Here is a 27,025-nt window from a genome sequence, read left to right as displayed (position 1 = left end):
AAATGGATAACATGGGGATGTCAAAGGGGAAAGAGGAAAAGGTATTTAGGCATTGGAACTGTGCACAATAATCCTTGGTTTTTGATAGGCTAGAAAAAACCCTCGATTACAGGATATCACAATTGCAGCGCAATGCATAAAATGTTAACGAATGCTGATAAGGTGACAAGAAACAGAAAAGAAAAGATAAGATAAAAAGGATGTAAATTCCCTTTCTCTGGTTCAAGTGAGAATTTTTGAGATTTTCGGGGCAAATAGATTAGCATAAACCTTGATGCAGAAACCATCACAAAAGTTTGTTCCTTTTTCAACTTTTTTATACTATTTCGCTGAAATTTGGTGTGGGGATTTTTAATAGACTTTTTCAAAACCATAAACGAATCAATCAATAGCTTGATATAACGCCCTCATAGGTGTACATTTCAAAAAGTGAGAAATGTACCCTTCTATGGGTACGCTGGCAGGTCTATTGAATAACGCTTGGTTACTGGATACCAATAATGTCGTACGATCTGCGCCAATCAGCTATCAATCTCCTGGTCAGCCCGTACTCTCCTTTGATGATTTGGAACCCTGCAAAGCCTGACAGCTAATCATTCGTAGATGCTCTTTGCATCTTCTATATGACAGAAGCCTGTATGATCCCTTGATTCCAAGGAATTCAATGAAGACTCCTGTCCCATCCAATTCAAACTCATACGTCTTTATAGAAGGAAGGACTCCACTGGTATATAATCCTTTACGCATCATATAGCATGCCGCCACATTGCATATCCATGCCAGAACAGAGGATTACTTAAGGATTAAGGAACGTTTGGTACATGACACCCTCAGCCTTAGGGAAATCTTCGTTGCTCAATCTTAGGCCTTAGAAGCAAAGCCCCAACATCAAGCATACCATACTTGAGCTTATCTCAATACTTCTGGGTCCAGAGGTAAGTAATGGCCCTGGTATCGAGGGTACCGGGGCCATTACTTACATCTGTCCCTATCCCGTACAGCTCTACCCCATCCAAAACAATCTCCCTGAAAACACAGAACTTTTTACTCCTGGTACAAGATGAGTAATTCTGGGGTTATGCCAAGCCCGTCAGCTTGACCGCGACGTGATATGTTAAAAAAACCGCAAAGATGCGGCGTAGGCCTCCCATTCTCCTTCTCGAAAGATATCAGACATCAGTTTTGCTCCATTCTACATTGAGGAAGGGTAGTTAGGTACTCTCTCTCTCCCTTGGGAAAAGACAGTTCAAGTACACTGTATCCTGAGAAAGAGTAGTTTTAGCACACTCTACCTTGTGGAAGGTTAATTTTGGTACACTTTCCCTTTGGGATGGGTAGTTTTTTTAGAACACTCTCCCATAGCAAAGGGTAGTTTTAGTACACTTTCCCTTGAAGGTATAGTTGTAATACACACATTGTCTCTCTCTCTTGAAGAAGGTCAGTTTTACTACACCCAACCTGAAGAATGGTAGGGTTGGTACACTCTCCCTTAAAGAGGGTAGTTTAAGCACACTCTCCCTTGAAGAAGAGCAGCTTTAGTATACTCTCCCTTGAAGAAGAGTAGTTTTAGTACACTCTCCCTTGAAGAAGGGTAGTTTTAGTACACCCCAATTGAAGAACGGCTATTTTTGGTACACTCTCCCTTGAAGAAGGGTAGTTTTAGTACGCTCTCCCTTGAAGAAGGGAGGTTTTAGTGTAGTCTCAATTGAAGAAGATTAGTTTAAATGCACTCTCCCTTGAAGAGGCGTACTTTTAGTACACTCTCCCTTGAAGAAGTTTGGTTGAAATACATTCTCCCTTGCAGAAGTGTACTTTTAATACACCCTTCCTTGAAGAAGAGTACTTTTAGTACACTCTCCTTTGAAGAAGGGTAGCTTAAGTACATTCTCTCCTTGAAGGAGACTAATTTAAATACATTCTCCCTTGAAGAATGGTAGTTTTAGTACACTCTCCCTGGAAGAAGGATAGTTTTAGTACACTCTCCCTTGAAGTAGGGTAGTTTAGGAACACTCTCCCTTGAAGAAGGCTAGTTTTAGTACACTCTCCCTTAAAGAAGGCTGGTTTTAGCACACTTTCCCCTGAAGAACGGATGGTTTTAGTACACTCTCCCTTGAAGAAGGGTAGATTTAATACACTCTCCCTTGTGGGAGGGTAGTCTTAGTACACTCTCCCCCGAAGTAGGAAAGATTTAATAAACTCTCCCTTGAAGAGAGTTTAGTTTTAGTACACTATCCCTTGATGAAGGATAGTTTTAGAACGCTCTCCCTTGAAGAAGGGTAGTTTTAGTACACCCCAATTGAAGAACGGCTATTTTTAGTACACTCTCTCTTGAATAAGGTTAGTTTTAGTACACTCTTCCTTGAAGAAGGGTACTTTTAGTACACTTTCCCTTGAAGAAGTTTAGTTGAAATATATTCTCCCTTGCAGAAATGAACTTTTAATACACTCTTCCTTGAAGAAGGGTACTTTTAGTACACTCTCCTTTGAAGAAGGGAAGCTTTAGTACATTCTCTCCTTGAAGGAGGGTAGTTTAAATACATTCTCCCTTGAAGAATGGTAGTTTTAGTACACTCTCCCTTGAAGAAGAATAGTTTTAGTACACTCTCCCTTGAAGAAGGGTAGTTTAGGAACACTCTCCCTTGAAGAAGGCTAGTTTTAGTACACTCACCCTTGAAGAAGGCTAATTTTAGCACACTTTCCCCGGGTGGTTTTAGTACACTCTCCCTCAAGAAGGGTACATTTAATACACTCTCTCTTGAAGGAGGGTAGTCTTAGTACACTCTCCCTTGAAGAAGGAAAGTTTTAATAAACTCTCTCTTGAAGAAGGATAGTTTTAGAACACTCTCCTCTGAAGAAGGGTAGTTTTAGAACGCTCTCCCTTGAAGAACGATTGTTTTAATACACTTTCCCTTCAAGAAAGTACTTTTAGTACACTCTCCATTGCAGGAGGGTAGTTTTAGTAAACTTTGCCTTGAAGGAGGGTATTTTCTGCACAATCTCCTTTGAAAAATGGTAGTTTTAATGCATTTTCCCTTGAGCAAGGGTAGTTTTATTACACTCTCCCTTGAAGAAGGGTAGTTTAAGTACACTCTCCCTTGAAGAAGGGTAGTTTAGGAGCACTCTCCCTTGATGAGGGCTAGTTTTAGTACACTCTCCCTTGAAGAAGGGTAGTTTAAGTACACTCTCCCTTGAAGAAGGGTAGTTTAGGAGCACTGTCCTTCGATGAAGGCTAGCTTTAATACACTCTCCTTTGAAGAGGGGTAGTTTAAATGCACTCTCCCTTGAAGAAGGATACTTTTAGCACACTGTCCCTTGAAGAAGGGTAGTTTTAGTATACTCTCCCTTAAAGAATGGTAGTTTTAATACACTCTCCTTCGAAGGAGAGTAGTTTTAGTACACTCTACCTTTAGTAAGCATAACTTTCGGACACATTCCCTTCGGGAAGGCCACTTTTAGTACACGTCCATTCACAAAGGGCAATTTTAATATACTTTTCCTTCGGGAAGGGTACTTTTGGAACACTTTCCCTTCGGAAAGGGTGGTTTTAGTTCACTTTACTTTCAGGAAGGACAATTTTTGGTACTCTTTCCCTTGGTCAAAAGCCGTTTATGTATACTTTCCCTTGGGTAAAATTATTTTTAGTACACTTTCCCATACGTAAAATTATTTTTAGTACACTTTTCCTTGTGTAAAAGTAGTTTTCGTACACTTTCCTTCCGGAAAGATCGCTTTAGTGCACTTTCCCCCGGGGGAAGGGTAGAATTAGTACATTTTTCTTTGAGTAACGGGAGCTATAGTATATTCTCAACTTAGGAAGGATATTTTTAGTAGATTTTCTATTTATGAAGGGTAGTTTTAGGACACTCTCTCTTTGGTAAGAGTAGGTTTATATCACTTTTTCTTTGGGAATGTTGCTTTAGTACATTTCCTCTTCGGGTAGGATACTTTTAATAAACTTTTTTTTTCGGGTAGGATACCTTTAGTACACTTTTTCTTCGGGTTGGATACTTTCAGCATGTTTCCCGAAGATAGAGGGTAGTTTTAGTACACTTTCAATTCAGGAAGAATAGTTTTAGTACACTTTCTCTTCGAGAATGTTGTTTTAGTACATTTCTATACGGGAAGGGAAGTTTTAGTATGCCCTCTCCGGGAAGGGTAGTTTTAGTACACTGTCTCGTCGGGAAGGATACTTTCAATACACTTTCTTTTCGGGTAGGATACTTTTAGTACACTTTTTCTTCGGATGGGATACTTTTAGTTAATTTTTTCTTTAGGTAGGATACTCTTAATTTGCTTCCCGAGGATAGAGGGCAGTTTTAGTACACTTTCAGTTTGGGAAGAAAAGTTGTAGTAAATTTTCTCTTTCAAAAGGTTTTAGTACACTTTCCCTTTCAGAAGGAAAGTTTTAGCACACTTTCCTTTTTTAGGATTTTAGCATCTGAAGTGTTTCCCTAGAAAACACTCCCTCAAACAATGTACATATTTTTAGTTTCATAAGTTTCAGCCCAGACGAAACCTATTTTCCCCGAATTTTAACTGTTTATTTTCACTCTTGATTTTCTTAATTTAAATGCTTCTCAAAACTTTACCCATCCATTTTCCATTTTATCATATTATCTGTAATTTAACTTTGATATCATCTTGATCCCTTTATCGTAGCTTAACCATCATACCATAGAGTGTAAGTGCCTGAAAACTTTTATCTAGTTTAAGTGACTTACCTTTTAAAAGCCTTCTCTAAAATGTGTTTCTCATTAGCGGAACTTGCAACCAATATCACAGTTTCCGGCGATGATGCTGATGAAACTTTGCTTTTCTCCCGCTTAGCGGTTTGCGATGACGATGACGATGAGGACGACAATACAGAGGAGGTTAACGAGGATGATGGTTGTGATGCTGCTGGCATCACAGCACTCTTGGATACCGTATCTGTTAGAGCACTACTTCCGGCTGCCTGCTGAGCTTCCGACAACATGAGGTTGTAATGAAAAGCGAATGCATCGTCGTCGCCTGCACCTCCTCCTCTGTTGCCTCTGTTATTATGGCTTGATGATGGCTGATAACTATGATACTCCTGCGGCAGGTGTTGATTGTGCTGATGTTCGTTGTTGTTATTGTTTTTCAATGAATGTTGCAACTTGTAGGTGGTCGAATGCAATATCACACCAATGAAGAACATGTAAAATAAAATGGCAAAAACCGTTGACCAACGAAGCCAACGCATTTTTTTGCTTAACTTATTTATGAGCGACATGTTGGCAAGTGGATGATTGTGAAGTATAATCTATCTCATCAATAATTGCCACCGGGAGTTCAATGTCACCTTATTTGTAGGCTAATTGCTGCTTCAGTTGATAAGAGCAATTTTTGGAAAATTTCAGGCAATTACGGTGTGTGTTGTAATGCCCCCTTGCCTATGCCTGTTTGTCAATTAGTCTGGGACAGGTGGCTTGATGGTCGATGATGTTAGTCACAGTTAGTATTTTGAATGGTTTTTAGTTTTGGCTTTGATTTGCTGCTGCTGCTCCTTTTTTCCACCCTACGAAATGTCCAAATCTCTGGGGCAGACAAATTGCCAGAATTAGTTGGCTCTATGTTTTGTGTGTGTGTGTGTGTTTTTTTCCAGCTAATTGGTGTTCAGCTGCTGGCTCTGAACTTTTTCGTAGGGTCGTTTTATTGCTATGTCCTTGGCAATGTCGATTGTGATACTATTTGGCATCTATTGCTTTGGCTGTTGTTATAGCAGCATTCTCGGTTTTTTTTCCTTTTGCTGAAATTCTGGCACCCAACTATTTTATTGTAATTGGCTTCTGAGAGAAAAGTGATGGCAGCAAGCTTTAATTGGTCCCATGCCGTAATCTGAAAACCAAAAAGTTTGCAACTTTGATTAGCTGGTAATAGAAATGGACATACTTAGTCATTAAGGCTTTCTGGCGCCCAACGCGTGACTACCAAACAAAAAGGTTTGAATAATTAGTGGACAGTATTTTGGTTTGTTTTCATCTTTAATGAACTTTTAATATGTTGGCTCCCAATCGACTACTAGTGGCAATAAAGTTGAGATTATAATATTGTGCTGGGATTAGTGGCGAAAAAGTTTTCTATAGAATTGTAGGCGCCCAATGTTGTGACTAAGTAATTTTCTTAATGCTGACTGACCCTATGGTAAATAGATTGGCTCACCACGCAAGGATTATTGGTGCCAAATTCAAATATTAAATTTATCTAAATGGCCAGCTTTCTCATTTGACTAGTTGTGGGAAAGTTTCGCATAAGGGGATTAAACCATTTTGTTTTCAAAGTCAATTTCGCCTTATTTTTATACCCCCTTGGATAGTATGACAGATAAACTAACTTCGTTATCTGACCTAATACGGTGGACCAAATTCTGACGAATCTTGGGACAAAGAGGCTAAAGATATGAGGCACATACGGAAAATCTATTGGGTTGCCCAAAAAGTAATTGCGGATTTTTCATATAGTCGGCGTTGACAAATTTTTTCACAGCTTGTGACTCTGTAATTGTATTCTTTCTTCTGTCAGTTATCAGCTGTTACTTTTAGCTTGCTTTAGAAAAAAAGTTTAAAAAAAGTATATTTGATTAATGTTCATTTAATTTTATTCAAAATGCATTTACTTTCTTTTAAAAAATCCGCAATTACTTTTTGGGCAACCCAATAGTAAAATTTCCCCTGTGGAAAGGTAGTTTAATACACTTTCCTTGGAAAAGGGTAGTTTTTTAGTACACTTTTCCTTAGAAAAGTGCAGTTTTAGTACACTTTCCCTTGGGTAAGTGTAGCTTACAAAAGGTTTATTTTTTTCCATGGTGTCAAAGGTATTGAATAGGGCTCTCGAATATAAGCCATCCTGAGCTACACTCTACGTTGAAAAAGGGTAGGTTTAGTAGAATTTCCCTTTGGGAAGGGAAGTTTTAGTACACTTTCCCTTCGGGAAAGGAAGTTTTAATACACTTTCCCTTGGGGAAGGGAAGTTTTAGTACACTTTCCATTCGGGAGGGGTACTTTTAGTACACTTTACCTAGGGGAATGGTAGTTTTAGACAACACTCCTCTGTGTAAAAATAGTTTTAGTACGCTGTCCCTTGGGTAAAAGTAGTTTTAATACACTCTCCTTTAGGTAAACTTAGTTTAAGTACATTTTCGCTTGGGTAAAAGTAGTTTTAGTACACTCTCCATTTGGGTAGTTTTAGTACATTCTCCCCTGAAGAAGGGTAAGTTTAAAGAACGGTAGTTTCAGTACACTCTCCCTTGAAGAAGGGTAAGTTTAGTGCACTTACCTTCAAAAAGGGTAAATTTAGTACACTCCCCTTAAAAAACGATTGTTTCAGTACACTCTCCATTGAATAATGGTATTTTTAGTGAACTCTCTCCTGAGGAAGGGTAGTTTAAGTATACTCTCCTATGAAGAAGGATAGTTTAAATACACTCTCTCATGAAGAAGGATAGATTTAGTAACTCTCCGTTGAAGAAGGGTAGTTTTAGTATACTCCCCCTTAGGGACGGTCGTTTAAGTACACTCTCCCATGAAGAAGGGCGGTTTTAGTACATTCCCTCTTTAGAAGGGTAGTTTTATTCCATTCTACCTTGAAGAACGGCAGTTTTAGTACGCTTTCCCTTGAAGAAGTTTTGTTTTAGTACACTTTCCCTTGAAGATGGGTACTTTTAGTACACTCTTCCAAGAAGAAGGATGGTTTTAGCACACTTTCCCTTTGGAAAGGCTGTTTTGTTAACCTCTTCCTTCGGGATGTTTATTTTTATTACCCTTCCTTCCTTAACTTTGCCTCAAGAAAGCTTAGTTTTAGCACACTTTACCTTGAAGAAGGGTAGTCTAAGCACACTTTCCCCTGGGTAAAAATAGTTTTAGTACACTTTCCCTTGGGTAAAAGTTGTTTTAGTACACTCTCCTTTGAAGAAGGTTAGTTTAATAAACTCTATTTTGGAGAAGTGTACTCTTAGTACACTCTCCCTTGAAGAACGGTAGTTTTAGAACACTTTCAATTTGGGAAGGGTACCTTAAGTAAACTTTCCTTTCGGAAAGGGTACTTTTAGAACGCATTGCCGTTGGGAAGGGTACTATTAATAAACTTTCCCTTTGGAAAGGGAACTTTTACTACACATTCCCTTAAGGAAGGGTAGTGTTAACAAACTTCACCTCGGGGAAGGGTAATTTTAACACCCTTGGTAAAAGAAGTTTTAGTAAACTTATCTTGAAGAAGGGTAAATTTAGTACACTCTCCCTGGAAGAACGGTTGTTTAAGTACACTCTCCCTTAAAGAAGGGTAGTTTTGGTATGCTTTCCCCTGAGGAGAGGTAGGTTAAGTACACTCTCCCTTGAAGAAAGGAGGAAGAGGGAAGGCTATTTTAGTACACCCTCCCTTCGGCATGTCCACTTTTGGTACTATTGCCCTTCAGGAAGGCTACTTTTAGTACAATTTTCCTTCGGGGTGGAGCTGTCAGCACACCTTCCCTTCGGAAAGGGTACTTTCAGTACACTTTCCCTTCGGAAAGGGTGCTTTTAGTATACTTGCCCTTCGGGAAGTGTGGTTTTGGTTCTCTCTTTGAAAAGTATAGTTTAGTACACCTTTCTTTGGGTAAATGTAGTTTTAGTACGCTTTGCAAATTTTTCCCTTGAACATTCCGCTAAGGAACAGGGCCAAACTTTTGACTTACCAATGGGTGCAGTCCGATTCAAGTTTTAAGCTCAATGCCAAGGGACCTTCTTTTTATAGCCGAGTCCGAACGGAGTGCCGCAGGGCGACACCTCTTGGGAGAGAAGTTATTACATGGCATAGTACCTCACAAATGTTGCCAGCATTAGGAGAGGAAAAACCATCGCTGAAAATTTTTTCTGATGATCTCGCCAGGATTCGAACCCACGCATTCAGCGTCAAAGGCGGACATGCTAACCTCTGCGCTACGGTGGCCTCCAAGTACACTTTACCTTACGTAAAAGTAGTTTTAGTGTACTTTCCCTTGAAGAAGTTTAGTTTAAAGACCTCTCCCTTGAAGAAGGGTAGTTTTAGTACATCCTCACTTGAATAAGGGTAATTTTAGTACACTCTCCGTTGAATATGGGTTGTTTTAGTGCACTCGCCCTTGAAGAAGGGTAGTTTTAGTAGAAAAAGGGTAATTTTAGTGCACTCTCCCTTTGGGAAGGGTAGTTTTAATACACTCTCCCTAGAAGAATTGTAGTTTTGGTACATTCTCCCTTGAGGAAAGGTAATTTTAGTACACTATCCATGGAAGAAGGGTAGTTTGAGTACACTCTTCTTAAAGAAGGATAGTTTTAGTGCAGTCTCTCTTGAAGAAGGGTATTTTGAATACACTCTTCCATGAAGAAATGTAGTTTTGGTACACTCTCCGTGGATGAAGGGTCGTTTTAGCACACATTCTCTTTGGGAGGGCTATTTTGTTACACTCTTCCTTCGGGATGTCTACTTTTAGTATACTTTCACTTCGGGATTGGTAGTTTTAGTACATTTTTCCTTCGGGAAGGGTACTTTTAGAACAATTTCCTTTCGGAAAGGGTACTTTTAGTACACTTTTTCTCCGGGAGGGGGGCTTTTAGTAGATTTTGCCCTCGGGAAGGGTACTTTCAGCACACTTTCATTTCAGAAAGGGAACTTTTAGTACACTTCCCTTCGGGAAGTTTGCTTTTAGTAAATCTTCCCTTCGGGAATAGTAGTTTTTTTAGTACTATTTGTCTTTGGGAAGGATAGATTATCGCGGGGAAGAGCAGGTTTAGCATACCTCCCTTTGGATAAAAGTAGTTTTAGAACTCTTTCCTTTGGGTAAAACTAGTTTTAGTACACTTTCTCTTGAAGAAGTTTAGTTTAGAAAACTCTCCCTTGAAGAATGGTAGTTATAGTAAACTCGCCCTTGAAAAGGGTAGTTTTAGTACACTCTCCCTTAGGGAGGGGTACTTTTAGTACACTCTCGATTGAAGAAGTGTAGATTTAGTACCCTCTCCCTTGAAGAAGGGTAATTTTAGTACACTTTCCTTTCGGGAATGGTAGTTTTAGTAAACTTTCCCCTTTGGGAAGGGTATTTTTAGCACACTCTCCCAAGAGGGTGGTTTTAGCACACATTCCCTTTGGGAGGGCTCTTTTGTTACAACTTCTTTCGGAATGTCTACTTTTAGTACACTTGCATTTCGTGATGTCTACTTTTAGTACACTTTTCCTTGGGGAATGGTAGGTCTCTCCCTTCGGAGAGGGTAGTTTGAGTACACTTTTCCTTCGGAAAGGGTACTTTTAGTACACTTTCCCTTCGGAAAAGGTACTTTTAGTACACTTTCCCTTCGGAAAAGGTACTTTTGGTACACTTTCCCTACGGAAAGGGTACTTTTAGTATACTTTCCCTACGGGAAGGGTGGTTTTAGTATACTTTCCCTTCGGACTTAATATTAAGATTCGTCAGCCTAAAATATTTTTCGAAATACCGAGGTGACTATCTTTAGGGGCCTACCAAAAGACGAACGTACAACATAGGGCCTTGAAATTTCAAAGTGATATCTCTACCCGTTCTCACATGGCATATTTTTTACTATTTTTTTCGATTTTCTCCCACTTGTACGTTCACACATGAGTAAGTTAGCCGTTAAAGCGTAAAGCAAGATCCTCCGCATTGGCAATTTTTCTCTGCAAGTTATCGCCCAAACCTTCCCAGTACCCTTTCTGTTGTAACCTTAGACCGTCTTTCATTGGCGGTGATTACAGTCACAACTCGAAATTCGAAAAGTCTATATCAGAAAACCCACGCTCTTCATGCAGGATTGCAGAGGAGCAGAGACCACATCTTATCATTGACAGGCTGCGCCGAATTAAAAGGGGTTCTTTACACATGATCTTCACCTGGGTATCAAAATCTGTTAGACTGACATCGGCTAGGAAATGCTTAAACGTTTTGTCATCTTTCCGACATGTTTTATACACGCTGTCACTTGCTCCACCTACTCTGTATTAGTGTACCCACAGTTTTATATGCCTTGTAATGATAACAAAAGTCAGACGGTCTTCTTGCTAACAAAACGAGGCTAGTACATCCTCGTTGTGTTACGATCCAGTTTTTCCCATAAGATATTCTTCCCGACAGTTGCACTGCATCACAGCGCTACATGTGAGTTCATCGACACGCCAATATGTTTTTGCGTTCACCAGGTGCTTTGATGGCAATCATCTAGCCCTTTCAGCCATGTTGCCACCTCTTTTTACCTTTCCCCACTATGGACCAGCACCAAATCGAGGCAAAGTATGTACCGGATTTACCCGTTGAAGTCCTTTATCGGCAAGGACTGCCTCCTCAGTGTACAACACACTGCTATAAAAAAGCAACAACCTAATCGCTGCGAATTCTTCCATACTCAGATAAGGCTCAAATTTTGTCCCATCACTACAAAACGGTCTGTCACTTCAACCTCTTGGTTGTTATGGCCCCATGAATAAATGACTGTCTGTAGATCTCGCGTTAACATTTTACTTGAAATACCTCAAGCACTCTGCTGTATCCCAGATTTCTTGCTGAAAGATTGTGTTATGACAGACAGCCGGATCCATAGACACCCAGATATGTTCTCTTCTCTTGTGTCGCTCAATCCTTGTATAATAAACTGTCAGAAGGCAATGCCAGAGTTCCGCCAATTCAAGACAGTGCCAATGGCAACAGAGTCTCCCACTCACCCACACCCATATACTCTGCTATCTACCAGATTTATTGCTGAAGAATTGTGTTATGACCGACAGCCGGATCCATAGACACCCAGATCTGTTCCCTTCTCTTGTGTCGCTCAATCCTTGTAAAGGGTGATTTTTTTGAGGTTAGGATTTTCATGCATTAGTATTTGACAGATCACGTGGGATTTCAGACATGGTGTTAAAGAGAAAGATGCTCAGTATGCTTTGACATTTCATCATGAATAGACTTACTAACGAGCAACGCTTGCAAATCATTGAATTTTATTACCAAAATCAGTGTTCGGTTCGAAATGTGTTCATTCACCGTAACGTTGCGTCCAACAGCATCTTTGAAAAAATACGGTCCAATGATTCCACCGGCGTACAAACCACACCAAACAGTGCATTTTTCGGGATGCATGGGCAGTTCTTGAACGGCTTCTGGTTGCTCTTCACTCCAAATGCGGCAAATTTTGCTTATTTACGTAGCCATTCAACCAGAAATGAGCCTCATCGCTGAACAAAATTTGTCAAAATTTGAACACATTTCGAACCGAACACTAATTTTGGTAATAAAATTCAATGATTTGCAAGCGTTGCTCGTTAGTAAGTCTATTCATGATGAAATGTCAAAGCATACTGAGCATCTTTCTCTTTGACACCATGTCTGAAATCCCACGTGATCTGTCAAATACTAATGCATGAAAATCCTAACCTCAAAAAAATCACCCTTTATAATAAACTGTCAGAAGGTAATGCCAGAGTTCCTTTAAATATAAGACAGTGCCAATGGCAACAGAGTCTCCCACTCACCCACACCCATATACTCTGCGGACCATAGACACCTAAACCTCTTTCCTCCTCTAGTGTCGCTCAATCCTTGTATAATAGACTACCAGAAGGCAATGCCAGAGTTCCGTCAATACAAAACAGTGCCAATCTCAGTACCTCTGCGACACTTGTTTTAATCTGAACCATCTACGGTAAGAAACCTAGGACTCGAAAATACCAAAATATTATGCCAGCTCTTACCATCTCTCCACTATACTCTTTCCCTTCTCCTACAGTCTCATGGGCTCAGTGACTGCCTCATACTTAACCAGTATTCCAGAGCCTTAGTTCACTTATGTTGTAGGTCCTTCTCTTCGGCGTCCACCAAACCATCGAGGACAAGTTAAAACTTATGTGACCCAGTACACCATTTTCTGATTTACGCATCATTTGCTGCCTACATCCTGCCTTTCTATTGCCAATGTGACGCTACCAATTCAGTTTTCAATTCAAGATTACTCCCAAGTCCTTGTCAGGTGTTTCGGTTGATTTCGTTCTACTGTTGGGACTTACAATTTGTACACTGGGCTTAGATTGAAAGGGTAATCCATCATAACGTTGAGTTTACTCGAAGGCTAGCGTGACCAATTGTTATACCCCAGGTAGAAAAGGAGTATAGGTGAAAAGGTTAAGAAAAAGTGTGAGTTCCCAGATAAGACCTAGAGTCGACAATTGGTCGAAGAAATTCAAGAAGTGAGTAGGAAGCAAGCATCTTTCCAACATGCTCATAAGCATCCTTGGAGTATCACTCCATGCCCACCTCAACTCGATATGTGCCAATGCACAATTGAGCTCGTGTATAGGATCTCATCGCATGCCCTGTCAATAACATCCCGTCTTGTTGTGGTATCTTAGGAGACCTGCCAGAGATACGTCTGAAAGTTCACCAAAATTGTAGAAAAATCACCACCCAAAGATGCGAGGCTGTGCCCCTGTAGACCAGGACATAAACAAAGCAAATGTTCAACAGTATCCTCCTAAATCTCATCAAGACTGCTTCTTCAATAATCATGCAATATGCGGGACTACCATATCCCCCATCCCAGTGTTCCCGGTCATAGCTTCCATAATAGTCCTCAGTGACCCCTCATTAAAAGCCAGCCGTTCCTTCGTCCTCTTTCGGTTGACGGTAGGCCAAAGTGTTCTGGCAGTCGGACATACCTGTACGGTTTCCGACTAAATATGCCACCTCTAGTCTTTAAAGCTCCGTTTCACCCGCCACCGATCTGAGGATTGGATCAGTATGTCTGTTTTTACTTTGCTAAAGCCCCTTCAAGGCGAGTGCATACCGCCTAAGTGTACATCTCTTGATTAGGGGATTTTTCCATCCTAAACAAAAACTCGTTCCTTGAATCATAACTTTTACGAACAATTTCCTCAAAGTTGCATTTTTAGATGAAAAATTTTAAATTTTCAAAATTAAACGGGCAAACAACTGGATTTTCCAAGAAAAATTATTTTAGTCAAAATTTTTATTTAATTAGAAAATTTCGCCTAAATTTATGGTTTATTGCAAATTTAGTCCATATTCCATTGCCTTATATGTATCACACCAATCGAGGAGAATAAATTATCTTGTTAACAACTTTATGGCTATAACACTGGTCATTTGTATGCCTACCATTAGATATCCATGACAAGAACTCCCTGGCTGGATAGCTCAGTATCATATATCCCCTACCCCTCCACCCTTGGTACTCAAGATTAATGTTAATGACCACCACAACATTTGCTGGATGTTGTCGACCATCAGGCATGGCCTGATAACACACAACATCATCAAATGACAGTTTAATAGAGTCGTGGCGGGCTGCGTGGCTTCCTTTTTGGCGATTTGTGAGATTAGGGGACTTATCTGCCATCCACAAACATTGATTGATGAATTTTTATTAAATGTTAATTACTGCAAATGCCGATGAACGTCTCGGCTATAGTCATAGCCGCATCACCATCTTCTCTTGGAGCTTTCTCCCCTTGGCGGCAGACGGCAGATAACTAATCAACCATACATTTTACTGCTCAAAGTATCTTTCTGCTTCTCCCTCCCTCCCTCCGTCCGTCAGTCTGTCTGTCCGTCAGTTAGGTTGTTTGGTCTATCTCCAGGTTTCATTAAGGCTTCCGCTGTTGTTGTTGGTCCATCTGTGCTTATGGAAATTAATTTCGATAAAATTATATTACGAAATTCCGCAAAACAGAAGTTGGCCACAAGCCTTAGCATAAACGTGTCTATGTCTTTTTTCCCTCCCCCCCCCGTCATGTTGGCAGCAATAGCGACAATGGCAATAATAATAAAAATAAAGGCAACAACGACAGCAACAACAAAGACGATTAGTCAACAATCAAAGAGACAAGAAGAGAGCATCAACTTGAACTAACATCTACTCCAAATTATGCCCATCCCCCCTCTGGTGCCCTAAAACAATATCTCATCGTTTTCATCTCCCCCTTTTTCCTCTTTCATCTTGCTGGCCACACAAGTTAATTAATATTTATAAAGAAGCGAGACAAGTCAAGAATTGCAAAAAGAATCAACAAAAGAGAAACGCAAGAACTGGAATTGAACTTAAACTGCTACATGGATGCTGAGAGGGGATGAGGTGAGGCTGTTGGTTGGCTAGAAAGTGAGCTGCTGCTGCTGCTGCTCTTGGCCATACTCTGCCAAACTTAAAACAATAGCTGCATCTACACCTTAAAGTCCCGCCAAAGAAAGTAAAAGTTAAGACAAGTCTGCCAACTAAGAAGCCATGCTTTTATCCAAGTTTCTTAGAGTTCTCTGGCTGCCTCCCAAGTTGGTTGAGTTGTTTCACCAGCCATAGTGAGGAGTGAACAGAAGATTTTGCTGGGCTAAGTTCTTTTTTAGTTCATGAATATTTGACTTTTATGTGAATCATGTGAGATGTCTGTATGAGACATTGTATTAAACTTTGCCAAAGAGGTCACTAAATTATAACCGGGCACTGTGCGATAGGCCATATGACTGCGCACATGAAAATTCCGTATAATGATTTTTGCACTAACTGTCTTGAAAGTGATGAAAGAAAGACTGTAGAGTAGTTGCCTTGTTTATGCCCGGGTCTACAGCAGCACAGGCTCTCCATCTAGGGGAAGCGTTTTTCCTCTGATCTGTGTGAACCTCCATACATATCTCTAGACGGTCTACTCAGATACGTGAACAAGACGGGATGGTTTCCGGGGGACGCGATGAGATCCTGCACACGCGGGCGTGGAATGAGGGAACATAGAGTGTACTAAAATAACCCATCCTGAAGCAAGAGTGTACTACAACCACATTTCCCAAAGGGAGAGTTTACTAAACATACACTTCCCAAGAGAGAGCGAACTAAAACCAACCAAAACCTAGCCTTCCCCAAGAGAAAGTGTACAAAAAAAGTCTCCCCGTAGAGAGAGTGTACAAAAACTAGCCTTCCCCAAGAGAGAGTGTACGAAAACTACCCTTCGCCAAGGGAAAGTGTACTAAAACTACCATTCCCCAAGGTAATGTGTACTAAAACTACCCTTTCCCAAGGAAAAGTCTGCTAAAACTACTCTTCCCCAAGAAAAAGTGTTCTAAAACTAACCTCTCCCAAGGGATAGTGCACTAAAACTACACTTTCCCTAGGGAAATTTTACTAAAACTACCCCTCCCCAAGGGAAAGTGTATTAAAACTAATCTTTCCCAAGGGAAAAGTGTGCTTAAACTACACTTCCCCAAAGAAAAGTGTACTAAAACAAATCTTCCCCAAGGGAAAGTGTACTAAAATTACCCTTCCCCAAGTTAAAGTTTACCAAAACTACCTTTCCCCACGGGAAAGTGTACTGAAACCACCCCTCCCCTACGGGAAAGTGTACCAAAACTAGACTTCCCCAAAGGAAAGTATACTAAAACTTCCCTTCCCCAAGGGAAAGTGTACTTAAAATACCCTTACCCAAGGGAAAGTGTAAAAAAACTAGCTTTCCTCAAGGCAAAGTGTAATAAAACTACCCTTTCCCATGGCAAAGTTGCTGAAATTATCCTTCCCCAAGAGAAAGTGTACAAAAACTAGCTTTCCTCAAGGGAAAGTGTAATAAATCTAACCTTTCCCAACGGAAAGTTTACTAAAACTACCCTTTCCCAAGAAAAAATGTTACTAAAAACAACCTTCTCCAAGGAAAAGTGTATTAAAACTACCCTTCCCCAAGGGAAGATGTACTAAAAGTACCATTCCCCCAGGGAAAGTGTATTAAAACTACCCTTCCCCCAGGGAAATTGTATTAAAACTACCCTTCCCCCAGGGAAAGTGTATTAAAACTATCCTTTCCTAAAATTGTACTAAAACTACCCTTCCCCAAGGAAAAAAGTACTAGAACTACCTTTTCCCAAGGGAAAGTGTACTAAAACTATCCTTATCGAAGGAAAGGTGTACTTAAACTACCCTTATTCAAGGGAAAGTGTACTAAAACTACCCTTATTCAAGGGAAAGTGTACTAAAACTACCCTTCCCCAAGGGAAAGTGTACTAAAACTACCCTTCCCCAAAGGAAAGTGTACCAAACCTGCCCTTCCCTAAGGGAAAGTGTACTAAAACTACCCTTCCCCAAGGGAAAATGTTCTAAATCTAACCTTCGCCATGGGAAAGTTTATTAAGCTACACCTCCCCAAGAGAAAGCGTACTAAAAGTACCTCTCTCCCAAGGGAAAGTGTACTAAAGCTAACCTTCCCCAAGGAAAGTGTATCAAAACTACCCTTTTACAAGGGAAAGTGTACTAAAATTATCCTTCACGAAGGGAGAGTGTACTAAAAACACCCTTTGCGAAGGAAGAGTGCACTAAAGCTACACTTCCCCAAGGAAAGGTGTACTAAAACTACCCATACCAGGAAAGAGTGTTCTACCACCACTCCCGAAGGGAGATTGTACTCAAACCAACATTCCCGAAGGGAAAGTGTGCTAGAACCACTATTCCCGAAGAGAGAATGTACGAAAGCCACCCTTCCCGAAGGCATAGCTTACTGCAACCACCCTCCCCGAAGAGATAGTTTACTAGAACCACCATTCCCGAAAGAAATTCCCGAAGGGAATGTGTATGAAAATCATCATTCCCGAAGACAAGGGCATTTGTGTACTAAAAACATCCTTCACGAAGTGAGAGTGTACTAAAACCACATTTCCCGAAGGGAGTGTGTGCTAAATCCACCCTTTCCGAAAGAAGAGTGCACTAAAACTACACTTCTCCAAGAAAAGGTGTTTTTAAACTTCCCAACCCTGGAAAGAGTCTACTTAAACCACCCTTCCCGAAGAGATATTGTACTAAAACCACCCTTTCCGAAGGGAGAGTGTACGAAAACTATCCTTTCCGAAGAGAGAGTGTACTAAAAACACGCTAACCGAATGGGGATTGTACTAAAACTAGACTTCCTCCATGAAAAACGTACTAAAACTAACCTACTCAAGGTACACTGTACTAAAACTACCCAAACCCAAGGAAAGGATCTGTGTACTTCAACCAAGGAAAAAAACTACCCCTTCGCATGGGAGTACATACTAAAGTGTGCTAAAACTACCCATCTCCATCAGAGAGAGAGAGAGAGAGTGATAAGAGTGTGCTACTCTCAGCATGCTTTCATTGGGGGTAGGTCGGTTGACAGTGTTCTACATATTGTGGTTAGAAGGGAATTTGGGTTTTGGGCAACTTCACATTGACAGCTTTCTTCGACATGGCGCTCTGGTGAACATAAGGGTTTTCTCTCTCTTCTAGGTGAATTGAGTTGATACGGATCTTCAACACATCTCTGGCGAACGTATCGATTAGGAGGAATGTGACCAGAAGAACTTCGGAGGGAGGGTTTTTTCTCCTCTTTTGTGGCTTCTTGTTATCAAGGGGATTCTGATGTCTTTCGAAAATTAGAGACCGAACGTTGCTGGCGGAGGGCCCGATTATGAGGAAGGTGAATATAAAAACTGCGCGGGAAGGGTTCTGAGGAGAAACCGAAGGTCGTTACCTATGCATATAACTTTGTCATCATGTTGGGGACCGTTTCCTCTCTACTATTACAAAGGTCGTTAAGGGGTCATTGAGGAAGCTGTCTGAATGAGAGAGGGCTAGCGGGCTTGGCATAAATCCCGAAAAGACAGGTTTAATACTTTCACCAGTACTTGAAAGAAGGGTATTTTTGGGGAACTGACCTGGATAGGGTAGAGTTGCCACTCTCTCCGGAATCCAAGTAATCTAAGGGCGTGATTACTGACCTGAAACTAAGGTAGAGAAGGAACGTCAAGTAAAGGATCAAAACTGGGCAGGATAGGCCATACTCCTCTCTCAACTTGATAGGAAGAAGTTGGTGGCTTAGACCGGGTACGGTATGCAGGATGTTTACAACGATTGTTAGGCCGATTTGCACCAGTGGATGTCTGTTGTGGCATAAGGCTCCGGACAACTGTGCCCCCCGCTGGATAATAGAAAAGGTACAGGATACAGCGGCAATGCAAATCTCTGCAGCAAGGTTTAGCTAGAGAGGAGAGGGATATGGAAATGCAGTTTGACGGCATGCTATATGCGGCACGATTGATGATGTACCAGAGGGGTCCTTCCTTATTGACGGGTGGGGCTCATTTTTCCCAAAAAAGGAAAATATGTATTGGGGGTAGCCCGCCCTTTCCGGGGCTTCCTGCATACACTGATGGTTCTAAATTGTAGGGGAGAGCCGGGGCAGAAGTCTTCAATAAATTCTTTGGTAAATTTGCAAATTTGCCTATGAATATACCATTAAGGAACAGGGGCAAACTTCTCACATACCAAGGAGTGCTGTCGGATCAAGTTTAAGCTCAATGATAAGGGGCATTCTATTTATAGCGGAGTCCGAACGGCATGCCGGCGTGCGACACCTCTTTGTGGGGAAGTTGGGAAGTATTTACAGCGCTGCCATGCCAGATGGTACAGTAACTCACAAATGTCCCTTTTAGAAGGGTGGAACCAAAACTGAAAAAATTTTTATGATGTTCTTCCCAGGATTCCAACTCAGGCATTCATCGTCATAGGCGGACATGCTAACCTCCGCGCTACGGTGGCCTCCTTTAAAATCTTTGGTATCAGAAAACCAGTGCAGCGTCTATTTGGCGGATGTCTTCAAAGTCCTGAAGCCAATGCAGGAGTTGCGGTCTGATTAGATGGTCATGATATTCATGGACAGTCTGGCGGCGCTTACGGCTCTGGCGTCATACCATGTGAGGTCAAAACAGGTTATGAGATATAAAGAATTCTTCGAACTATGGGAAAGGCTGTCAGTCTCAGCTCTCTGGGGGACCCCACAGCTCAGAGGTTAACAAGTCTGCCTACAACGCTAAACGCCTGGGTTCGAATCCTGGCGAGATCATCAGTAAAAAATCTTTCAGCGGTGGTTTTCCCTCTTAATGCTGGAGAAATTTGTGAGGTTCTATGCCATGCATAGAAGTCATGTAAAAATTACTCCCCAAAGAGGTGTTGCACTGCGGCACGCCGTTTGGACTCTGCTTTAAAAAGGAGGTCCCTGATCATTGAGCTAAAAATAAAATAGGACAGCGCCCATTTATATGTGATAAGTTTGCCCGTGTTTCTTAATGGAATGGTCAAGGGCAAATTTGCATTTCAGGCTCTGCTTATTGCCGGGCCATAAAATAATGGAGGGTAACGAAAGATGGCCAGCAATAGATTGCTGGTTAGCCCACATCTTGCCAGGGAATCAATAATCCCTCCTCTGTGCGAGTTTTTTTGGTATGATGGAGACTTTCTACAATGACAGCACGCATGAGCCATGGGCTGATGTTGGAAGTTGCAGGCTGGAGAAGGCCTAGTGGCCGAGTATTTCATTGGATAGGGCATCGCTTCCTCCTGAGGTTGAGGAAGCATGGTTTCGAACTGCTGGTAGGAGTCCTGACAGGTCGTCAGGTTCTTGACTTTCTGGTGGACGCAGGGAGAGGCAGACTACAGCAGGGTAAGCCATGATGAGGAGAAGTCAGCAGTTTTTGTGTCACTCACTCTTCTTTTTCTCTTCTACCTTCTTTACGGGGAACACACTGGACCTAGGGTTTGGTCTCCTCTCGAGTAAGGCGGCTAGTAACCGTCTTTGTTTAGTCACATACCCCTTAACCTAAGCCTAAGCGAGAATTGAAGGGAAGATAAATAAGGGCGAATGGGTGAAAAACATTTTGCCTGTAAGGCCCAGAGTACCGACGTAGTCTAAGCGGTCATGGAACAGTGAAATGGTTGGAAAAACGACGAAAGTCTTACGGGGAGAACAGAAACTTTGCAAAACGAGACTTATGCTGAGGAATGGTAAAAAGTAAATTCGGCTAGCTTTCGGCATCTCTACGGAACACATAGGGCTATGGGCGCAGTTATTCAGAATAGGGGCGACAAGGGAGAGCATGTGGGGTGAAGCTGAGCCATTGGAATAGTTCATACCCGCTTTTTGCGACTAGCAGACTCCAGATGGGGTTATGATACCAGAATTGAACCAACTTAGGATTATGAAATGGAGAACGATGAGGAATTATGTGAATTACACGGAATTCCTGGCAAAGATTTTTGGGAGGCTTATTTTAAGTATTTAGAGCGCACCACAATCCAATTTTTGGTATTGGTGTATGTCTACAGTTCTCTGGGTCGGATTATAAGCCGCACCCTCTTTAGATGAAATCCGTTTTTTTTTTCATGAATGTCCCCTTATACAGAACCAGTAACGACGAATAGTTGGTGTTAAATCTTGATGCAATCGTTAAACTTTTAACATCCATCCAACAATAACAACAACGACATGACAATAGCAATGAGATACAATATTTCAGCTGCTCTTTTATTCTTACCCCACAGACTCTCTGCCCCTTTTTCGCATCCACTTGCAATCAGGGGGGTAATAAAGTCAAACATGTTGACATTTAATAAAGGAAAATGCTAGGAAGGACGTTCGAGGAAGGACGAAGAAGGAAGCATACAACATCTTGATTTGGGAAGGCAATTCAGTAGCAAATCTATTTTGGGCTTTGCAGTGCAAGCATAGAGGGTAAGAGCCAAAGAATGGGGGAGAGTAGCAAAAAAAAAAAAAAAAAAAAAAAAAAAAAAAAAAAAAAAAAAAAAACGAATCAACGACTTCTAACAAGGACAACTTGCATAGGCATCACCATCGACATCTACACAATTTCCAAAGACAACAACAACAACAGCGACAAGAACTTGCTGACATAAACTTGTCCAACAATTGGGTTAAACGTGAACATTACCAAACAGAGAGACGGCTTAAACAAGCGAAGCGAAACAAAAGACACCAAACAAAAAACAACAAAAACAAGTCCAAAGTTCATTGGGCGTTAAGTTTGGCCAAAACGAATTTTAAATTTACTCCATTCATTCAAAAAGCTAAGGCATTTGTATTTTACGAGCACCGTTGGGTTGAAATGAAAATTTAACAACATAACAACATTTGAAACGAGGATTGGTTGGATGCGAAGGATTTCCCAAAAGAAAAGTCTGCATTAAATTAACATGGAGGTTGATTAACACAGCAGAAGGTTAATCGTGCCGGCAAACGTAGGCTGGTATAGGGAGTTGTACTGTTTTTTCTTTGGGTTTTACGAAAGGCAGAAATGGTAGGCAAATATTTCCAGTATCCCCTCATATTTTGTTCTTAAATACCGAAATTTTATGAAGTTTGTTTATTTCTTCTTTTTTTTTTTTTTGAAACTGCCAAGGGCTTTGGTTTTTTTTAACCATTACATTTTGTTTAATGTTCCTAAATGTAAAAGAATGATGTCTTCGACTGTTGAAACGTTCTGCCTTTTGGAGGAAAATTGCCTATTATTGGGATAACAGCCGCCACGTTAAAGATGAATGACCAAAAGTGTATGGTCATGCTGGTCATTGGTTGTTTTTTATTACCAACTTTTAAGTATCTTTCTCTTTTTCTCATCTTAATTGAAGTTTGGAGAAAAAAACCTCTGATTTAGTATTCGATTGCTTGCCTTGCAAGGGTAAAACATGGGAGAAATGGCTTGGCTATTTTCTTTTTCCAACAAATGTTAAGAAAGTACGAAATTGCGATTTGTAATAAAGGAAATAAACCAACCTCTACTACCAAAAATAGGCTGGAAATACTGAATGTTACCATGCTATGGGAGAACGTCAGGGAAAGGTATATGTGACAGGGTAGTTTTAGTGGTACTCTACATGTTGGTCCTCCTCTTTGCATAAGAAAGGTGGATTGGTTTAAGTTTCGAGATAAAGTCACCCCTTGGGCTATCCCTAGTAGATCTAAAAAAGTGGTGGAAACGGTGGAGAACACAGTAAAAAGAGATGGAAAACATGGAAAATTTGTCAATTCAGAAAAGAAAGAGAAAAAGGAGATGTCAAAGTTTTAGAAAATTATGAGAGTACCCTTTCCCTAAGGAAAGGGTAGTTCAACTAACCATTCCCCAAGGAAAGGGTAGTTTAGTATCCTTTTCCTATGAAAGCGGTTCTTTTAAAACTCTTTTCCAAAGGAAAGGGTAGTTTAATTACATGTTCTCTAAGGAAAGGGAAGTTTTGGAACCCTTTCCCTAAAATAATTGTTTTAGTAAACTTTAGCTAAGGAAACGGTAGTTTTTGTACCCTTTCACTAAGGAAAGGGTACTTTAACTAACCTTTCCCTAAGGAAAGGGTACTTTAACTAAGGAAATGAAGTTTTAGTATCATTTCCGTAAGAAAAGAGAAGTTTTAGTACACTTTCCCTAAGGATAGGGTAGTTTTAGTACCCCTTCCTTAAGGAAAGGGTGGTTTTAATGCCATTTCCCTAAGGAAAGGGTAGTTTTAGTACCCTTTCCCTGACGAAAGGGTAGTATTAATAACCTTTCCCTAAGGAAAGGGTAGTTTTAGTGCCCTTTCCCTGAGGCAAGGGTAGTCTTGGTACACTTTCCCTGAGAAAGGGTAGTCTCAGTTAGTTGTAGTACCTCTTCCCTGAAGAAAGGTTACTTATAGTACATTTTCCCTAAGGAAAGGGTAGTTTAAGACCCTTTCCCCAAGAAAAGGGTAGTTTAAGACCCTTTCCCCAAGAAAAGGGTAGTTTAAGATCCTTTCCCCAAGAAAAAAGTAGTTTTAGTACCTTTGCCCTAAGAAAGGTGTAGTTTTAATACCCTTTCCCTAAGAAAAGGGTAGTTTGGGTACCCTTTCCCTAAGAAAAGGGTAGTTTGGGTACCCTTTCCCTAAGAAAAGGGTAGTTTGGGTACCCTTTCCCCAAGAAAAAGGGAAGTTCTACCCTAAGGAAAGGGTAGTTTAAGTGCCCTTTCCCAAAAGAAAGGGTAGTTTTAGTACCCCTTTCACTAAGGAAAGTGTAGTTTTAGTACCCCTTCCCTAAAGAAAGAGTAGTTTTAGTATCCTTTTCTTATATACTAAGGAAAGGATAGTTTTAGTATTGTAACTTTCACTACGGAAATAGTAATTTAAATACCCTCTTCCTAAGGAAGGGGTGGTAAAAGTAACATATTCCCAAGGAAAGGGTAATTTAAATACCCTTTCCCTGAAGAAAATGTAGTTTTAGTAACCTTTCCCTAAGAAAAGGGTAGTTTTTAGTACTCTTTCCCTAAGAAATTGGTAGTTTTTAGTACTAAAGCTACCCTTTCCTTAGGGAAAGGGTACTAAACTACCCTTTCCTTAGAGAAAGGGTACTAAAAATAGCCTTTTCTTAGGGAAAGGACACCAACACTACACATTCCTTTGGGAAAGGGTACTGAAACAACACTTTCCTTAGGGAAAGCGTACTTAAACTACCCTTTCCTTGGGCAAAGGGTACTAAAGCTACCCTTTTCCTAAGGAGAGGGTATTTTTAGTATCATTTTCCTGAGGGAAGGGTAATTCTAGTACCCTTTGCCCAAGGAAAGGGTAGTTTAAGTATCCTTTCCCTAAGGAAAATGTAGTTATAGTACCCTTTCTCTAAGAAAAGGGTATTTTTTGTACCCTTTCCCTAAAGAAAGGAGTTTTAGTACCCCCTCCCCAAGGAAAGGGTATCTTTAGTACCCTTTTTCAAAAAAAGGGTAGTTTTAGAACGTTTTTCTTATGGAAAGTGTAGTTTACCCTTTTCTTTAGGAAAGGGTGGTTTTAGTACCCTCTCCCTAAGGAAGGGGTAGTTTTACTACCCTTCCTTAAGGAACGATGGGGTGCACCAGTTTTGTCATCTCGTTTCTGACACTTCGAAATATTGATCTTGTCTTGAAAGTGGACCATATCGATCCATGTTGTGATCAGCTGCCGGTTTATAATTCAATCTTGAATCTTGACTTCTTGAGCCTTTTCAGGGCGCAATTATTACCCAATTTGGTTGAAATTTTGTGTGAAATGCTTTGGTTTGAGTTAATCGGTGCAGATATTGGGTACTGTGTGGGGTCTGAATCCAAGGATAGTCCACTGGCTCTTCTGGAGCGTGATAAGACCAATACTGTCTTTCGCCTTAATAGTTTGGTGGACTTCGATGGAGAAAAAGTGCATCATTAGGATAATACAACAGGTTCAGAGAACCGCGCCCTCCTAAAGACTATTATAGTTATCGGACCCATAGAGAATGGTTTGTGGATGGGAGCAGCTCATACCATGGTATAATCGTGGCAACGATAGGAAAACTAAAAGGAAGGGAAGGGGTTTCCGATCGGATATCTGAGATGCACCTTGAAGTGTAGAATAATGAACCACGCCTACTAGGGTACAAAAGACTATTGTAGATATCGGACCCATTTACATATAAATTAATTGCGAGGCAGCCACTGAGGCTATGAGACATAAGGCGATGGGAGAATGGATTGTGGATGGGAGCAGCTCATACCATCGTATAATTGTGTCGACGATAGGAAACCTAAAAGGAAGGGAAGAGGTTTCCGATCGGATATCTGAGGTGCACCTTGAAGTCGAGTGCGAAGCACTGCTGCCAGTGGCACAGTCTTGAGCTGACGGAACCCTAGTATTGCCATCTGGAAGATCATGCAACATGGACGAGGCAAAGCTAGAGGACAGAGTGGGCCTGGGGGTCTACATTGAGAACCCAGAGACTGAGATCTATTTAAGACTGACTGACCATAATTCGGTCCTGCAGGCAGAGATCCGGGCGATCAGGGAATGCGTGAGGTGGTGTGGTGCTAACACGAACAGGCCGAGTATGAACATCACTACAGGCAGTAAACAGGCCATAGGGGCAATAAAAACCAAACTGATAGGATCATGTACAGTCTTTGAATGTAAGAAGGAGATTAACGCGTTCTCTGAGGATGGCCCGATCCGCTTCGTTTGGGTAGTCGTTTAGGCCATAATGGAGTAACTGGGAATGGGAAAGCAAGATAATTTGGCCGTGAGGGCCGGAGTACTGCTGTCAATAAACTTGGTTAACCCAAAGCCTTTCGAGATGACGCAGTCTGAGTTAAGGACTTGGGCGACGAATGCTCAAGTAACCCTCTGGAACAGCAAATCGGTCGGAACGACGCCGAAAATCCAATGGGTTGATCAAGATAGTAAGAAGATGAGCCGATTACTGGCTTAGGTGTGTGTCCATAGCGGCATGGGGCGTATTAGTGACATGGGGCCCGCCCTCTTTTCAACCTAATCGGTTCATAACCTGATACTGCTCCCATATAAACCGATCTCCCTATTTTACTTCTTACGCTCATATAGGATGCAATTCTTTTCCCATTTTGCACACTGACTTCTACTATTCTCCAATATCCAAACCAAGTATCGCTAAGTTAGTAATCAGTTGTTGTTGCAGTTTGTTGTGTTCTATCTTTCGTCTGCTTGATTCTGTTGAGTGTCCAAAGTCAGGAACTCTGCGACTAAAATGGGCTGCGTCCAATGGGATCTGGGTCTGAGTCGAGTGGGTTTGGCTGGGCAGTTAAACAGGTGACATGTATCGTGTGGTCCCTGGTCACAATCGGGACATATATCTTGTACATCGGCATCAATCCTTGCTCTGTAGGAATTGAGGCGGCTGCATCTGCCGGAACGTAATTGAGCCAGAACTACTTTGGATTGCCGGGGGAGGTCAATTTCCTCAGGTGCAGCTGGAGGCGGTCGTTCTCCTAAAACGACATTCACCCGGTAGCTATTAACCACATCTGCTACCGTGTCTGCATAAATGATGTCTAGACCCGCATTATATGCCGCTTGATCTGGAGGTTCTCTCTGGCAGGTTGACACCTATCCACATGATGATGATTTGAATGGTCTCTGCGATAACAGAGGTAACAAAAGGTATTGCTTAGACAGCATATAATAAGGACTTCGCACTGGTAGGATCTTTGTCACCTGATGGAGGTGGTCCAAAAGAGAACTGAGACGACAGAGCGGCATTCTGACCATGATCATAATATTTACGTTTTCATCCAAATCGGTCATAACTTGACATAGCTTCAATAGGACGGCAATTTTTATCCGTTATCCTTTGCTTTATAGACAAACAAAGGATAACGGATAAAAATTGCCGTTACCGGGCAAATGTGGTCCATGGTGGAGGGTATGTAAGATTCGGCTCGACTAATCTTACCTAT

At 41.2% G+C, this 27,025-nt stretch overlaps 1 protein-coding gene across 2 annotated transcripts in view; it reads right to left on the bottom strand.

Annotated features, from left to right (window-relative positions):
* The window catches only part of LOC106084714 (45 kDa calcium-binding protein), a 114,784-nt gene that overhangs the window by 40,291 nt on the left and 47,468 nt on the right, over positions 1–27,025 (bottom strand). For both annotated transcript variants that reach the window (XM_013248600.2, XM_013248601.2), the window contains one exon: positions 4,722–5,859. In XM_013248600.2, the coding sequence (XP_013104054.2) occupies positions 4,722–5,254 (533 nt within the window). In that variant the 5' untranslated portion in view covers positions 5,255–5,859. The remainder of the gene's footprint in view (positions 1–4,721; positions 5,860–27,025) is intronic.

The sequence above is a fragment of the Stomoxys calcitrans genome, chromosome 2 (genome assembly GCF_963082655.1).
Source record: "Stomoxys calcitrans chromosome 2, idStoCalc2.1, whole genome shotgun sequence".
Classification (NCBI taxonomy): domain Eukaryota; kingdom Metazoa; phylum Arthropoda; class Insecta; order Diptera; family Muscidae; genus Stomoxys; species Stomoxys calcitrans.
Note: the sequence above shows the minus strand (reverse complement) of the source record. Positions and strands in the feature narration are given on the sequence as shown.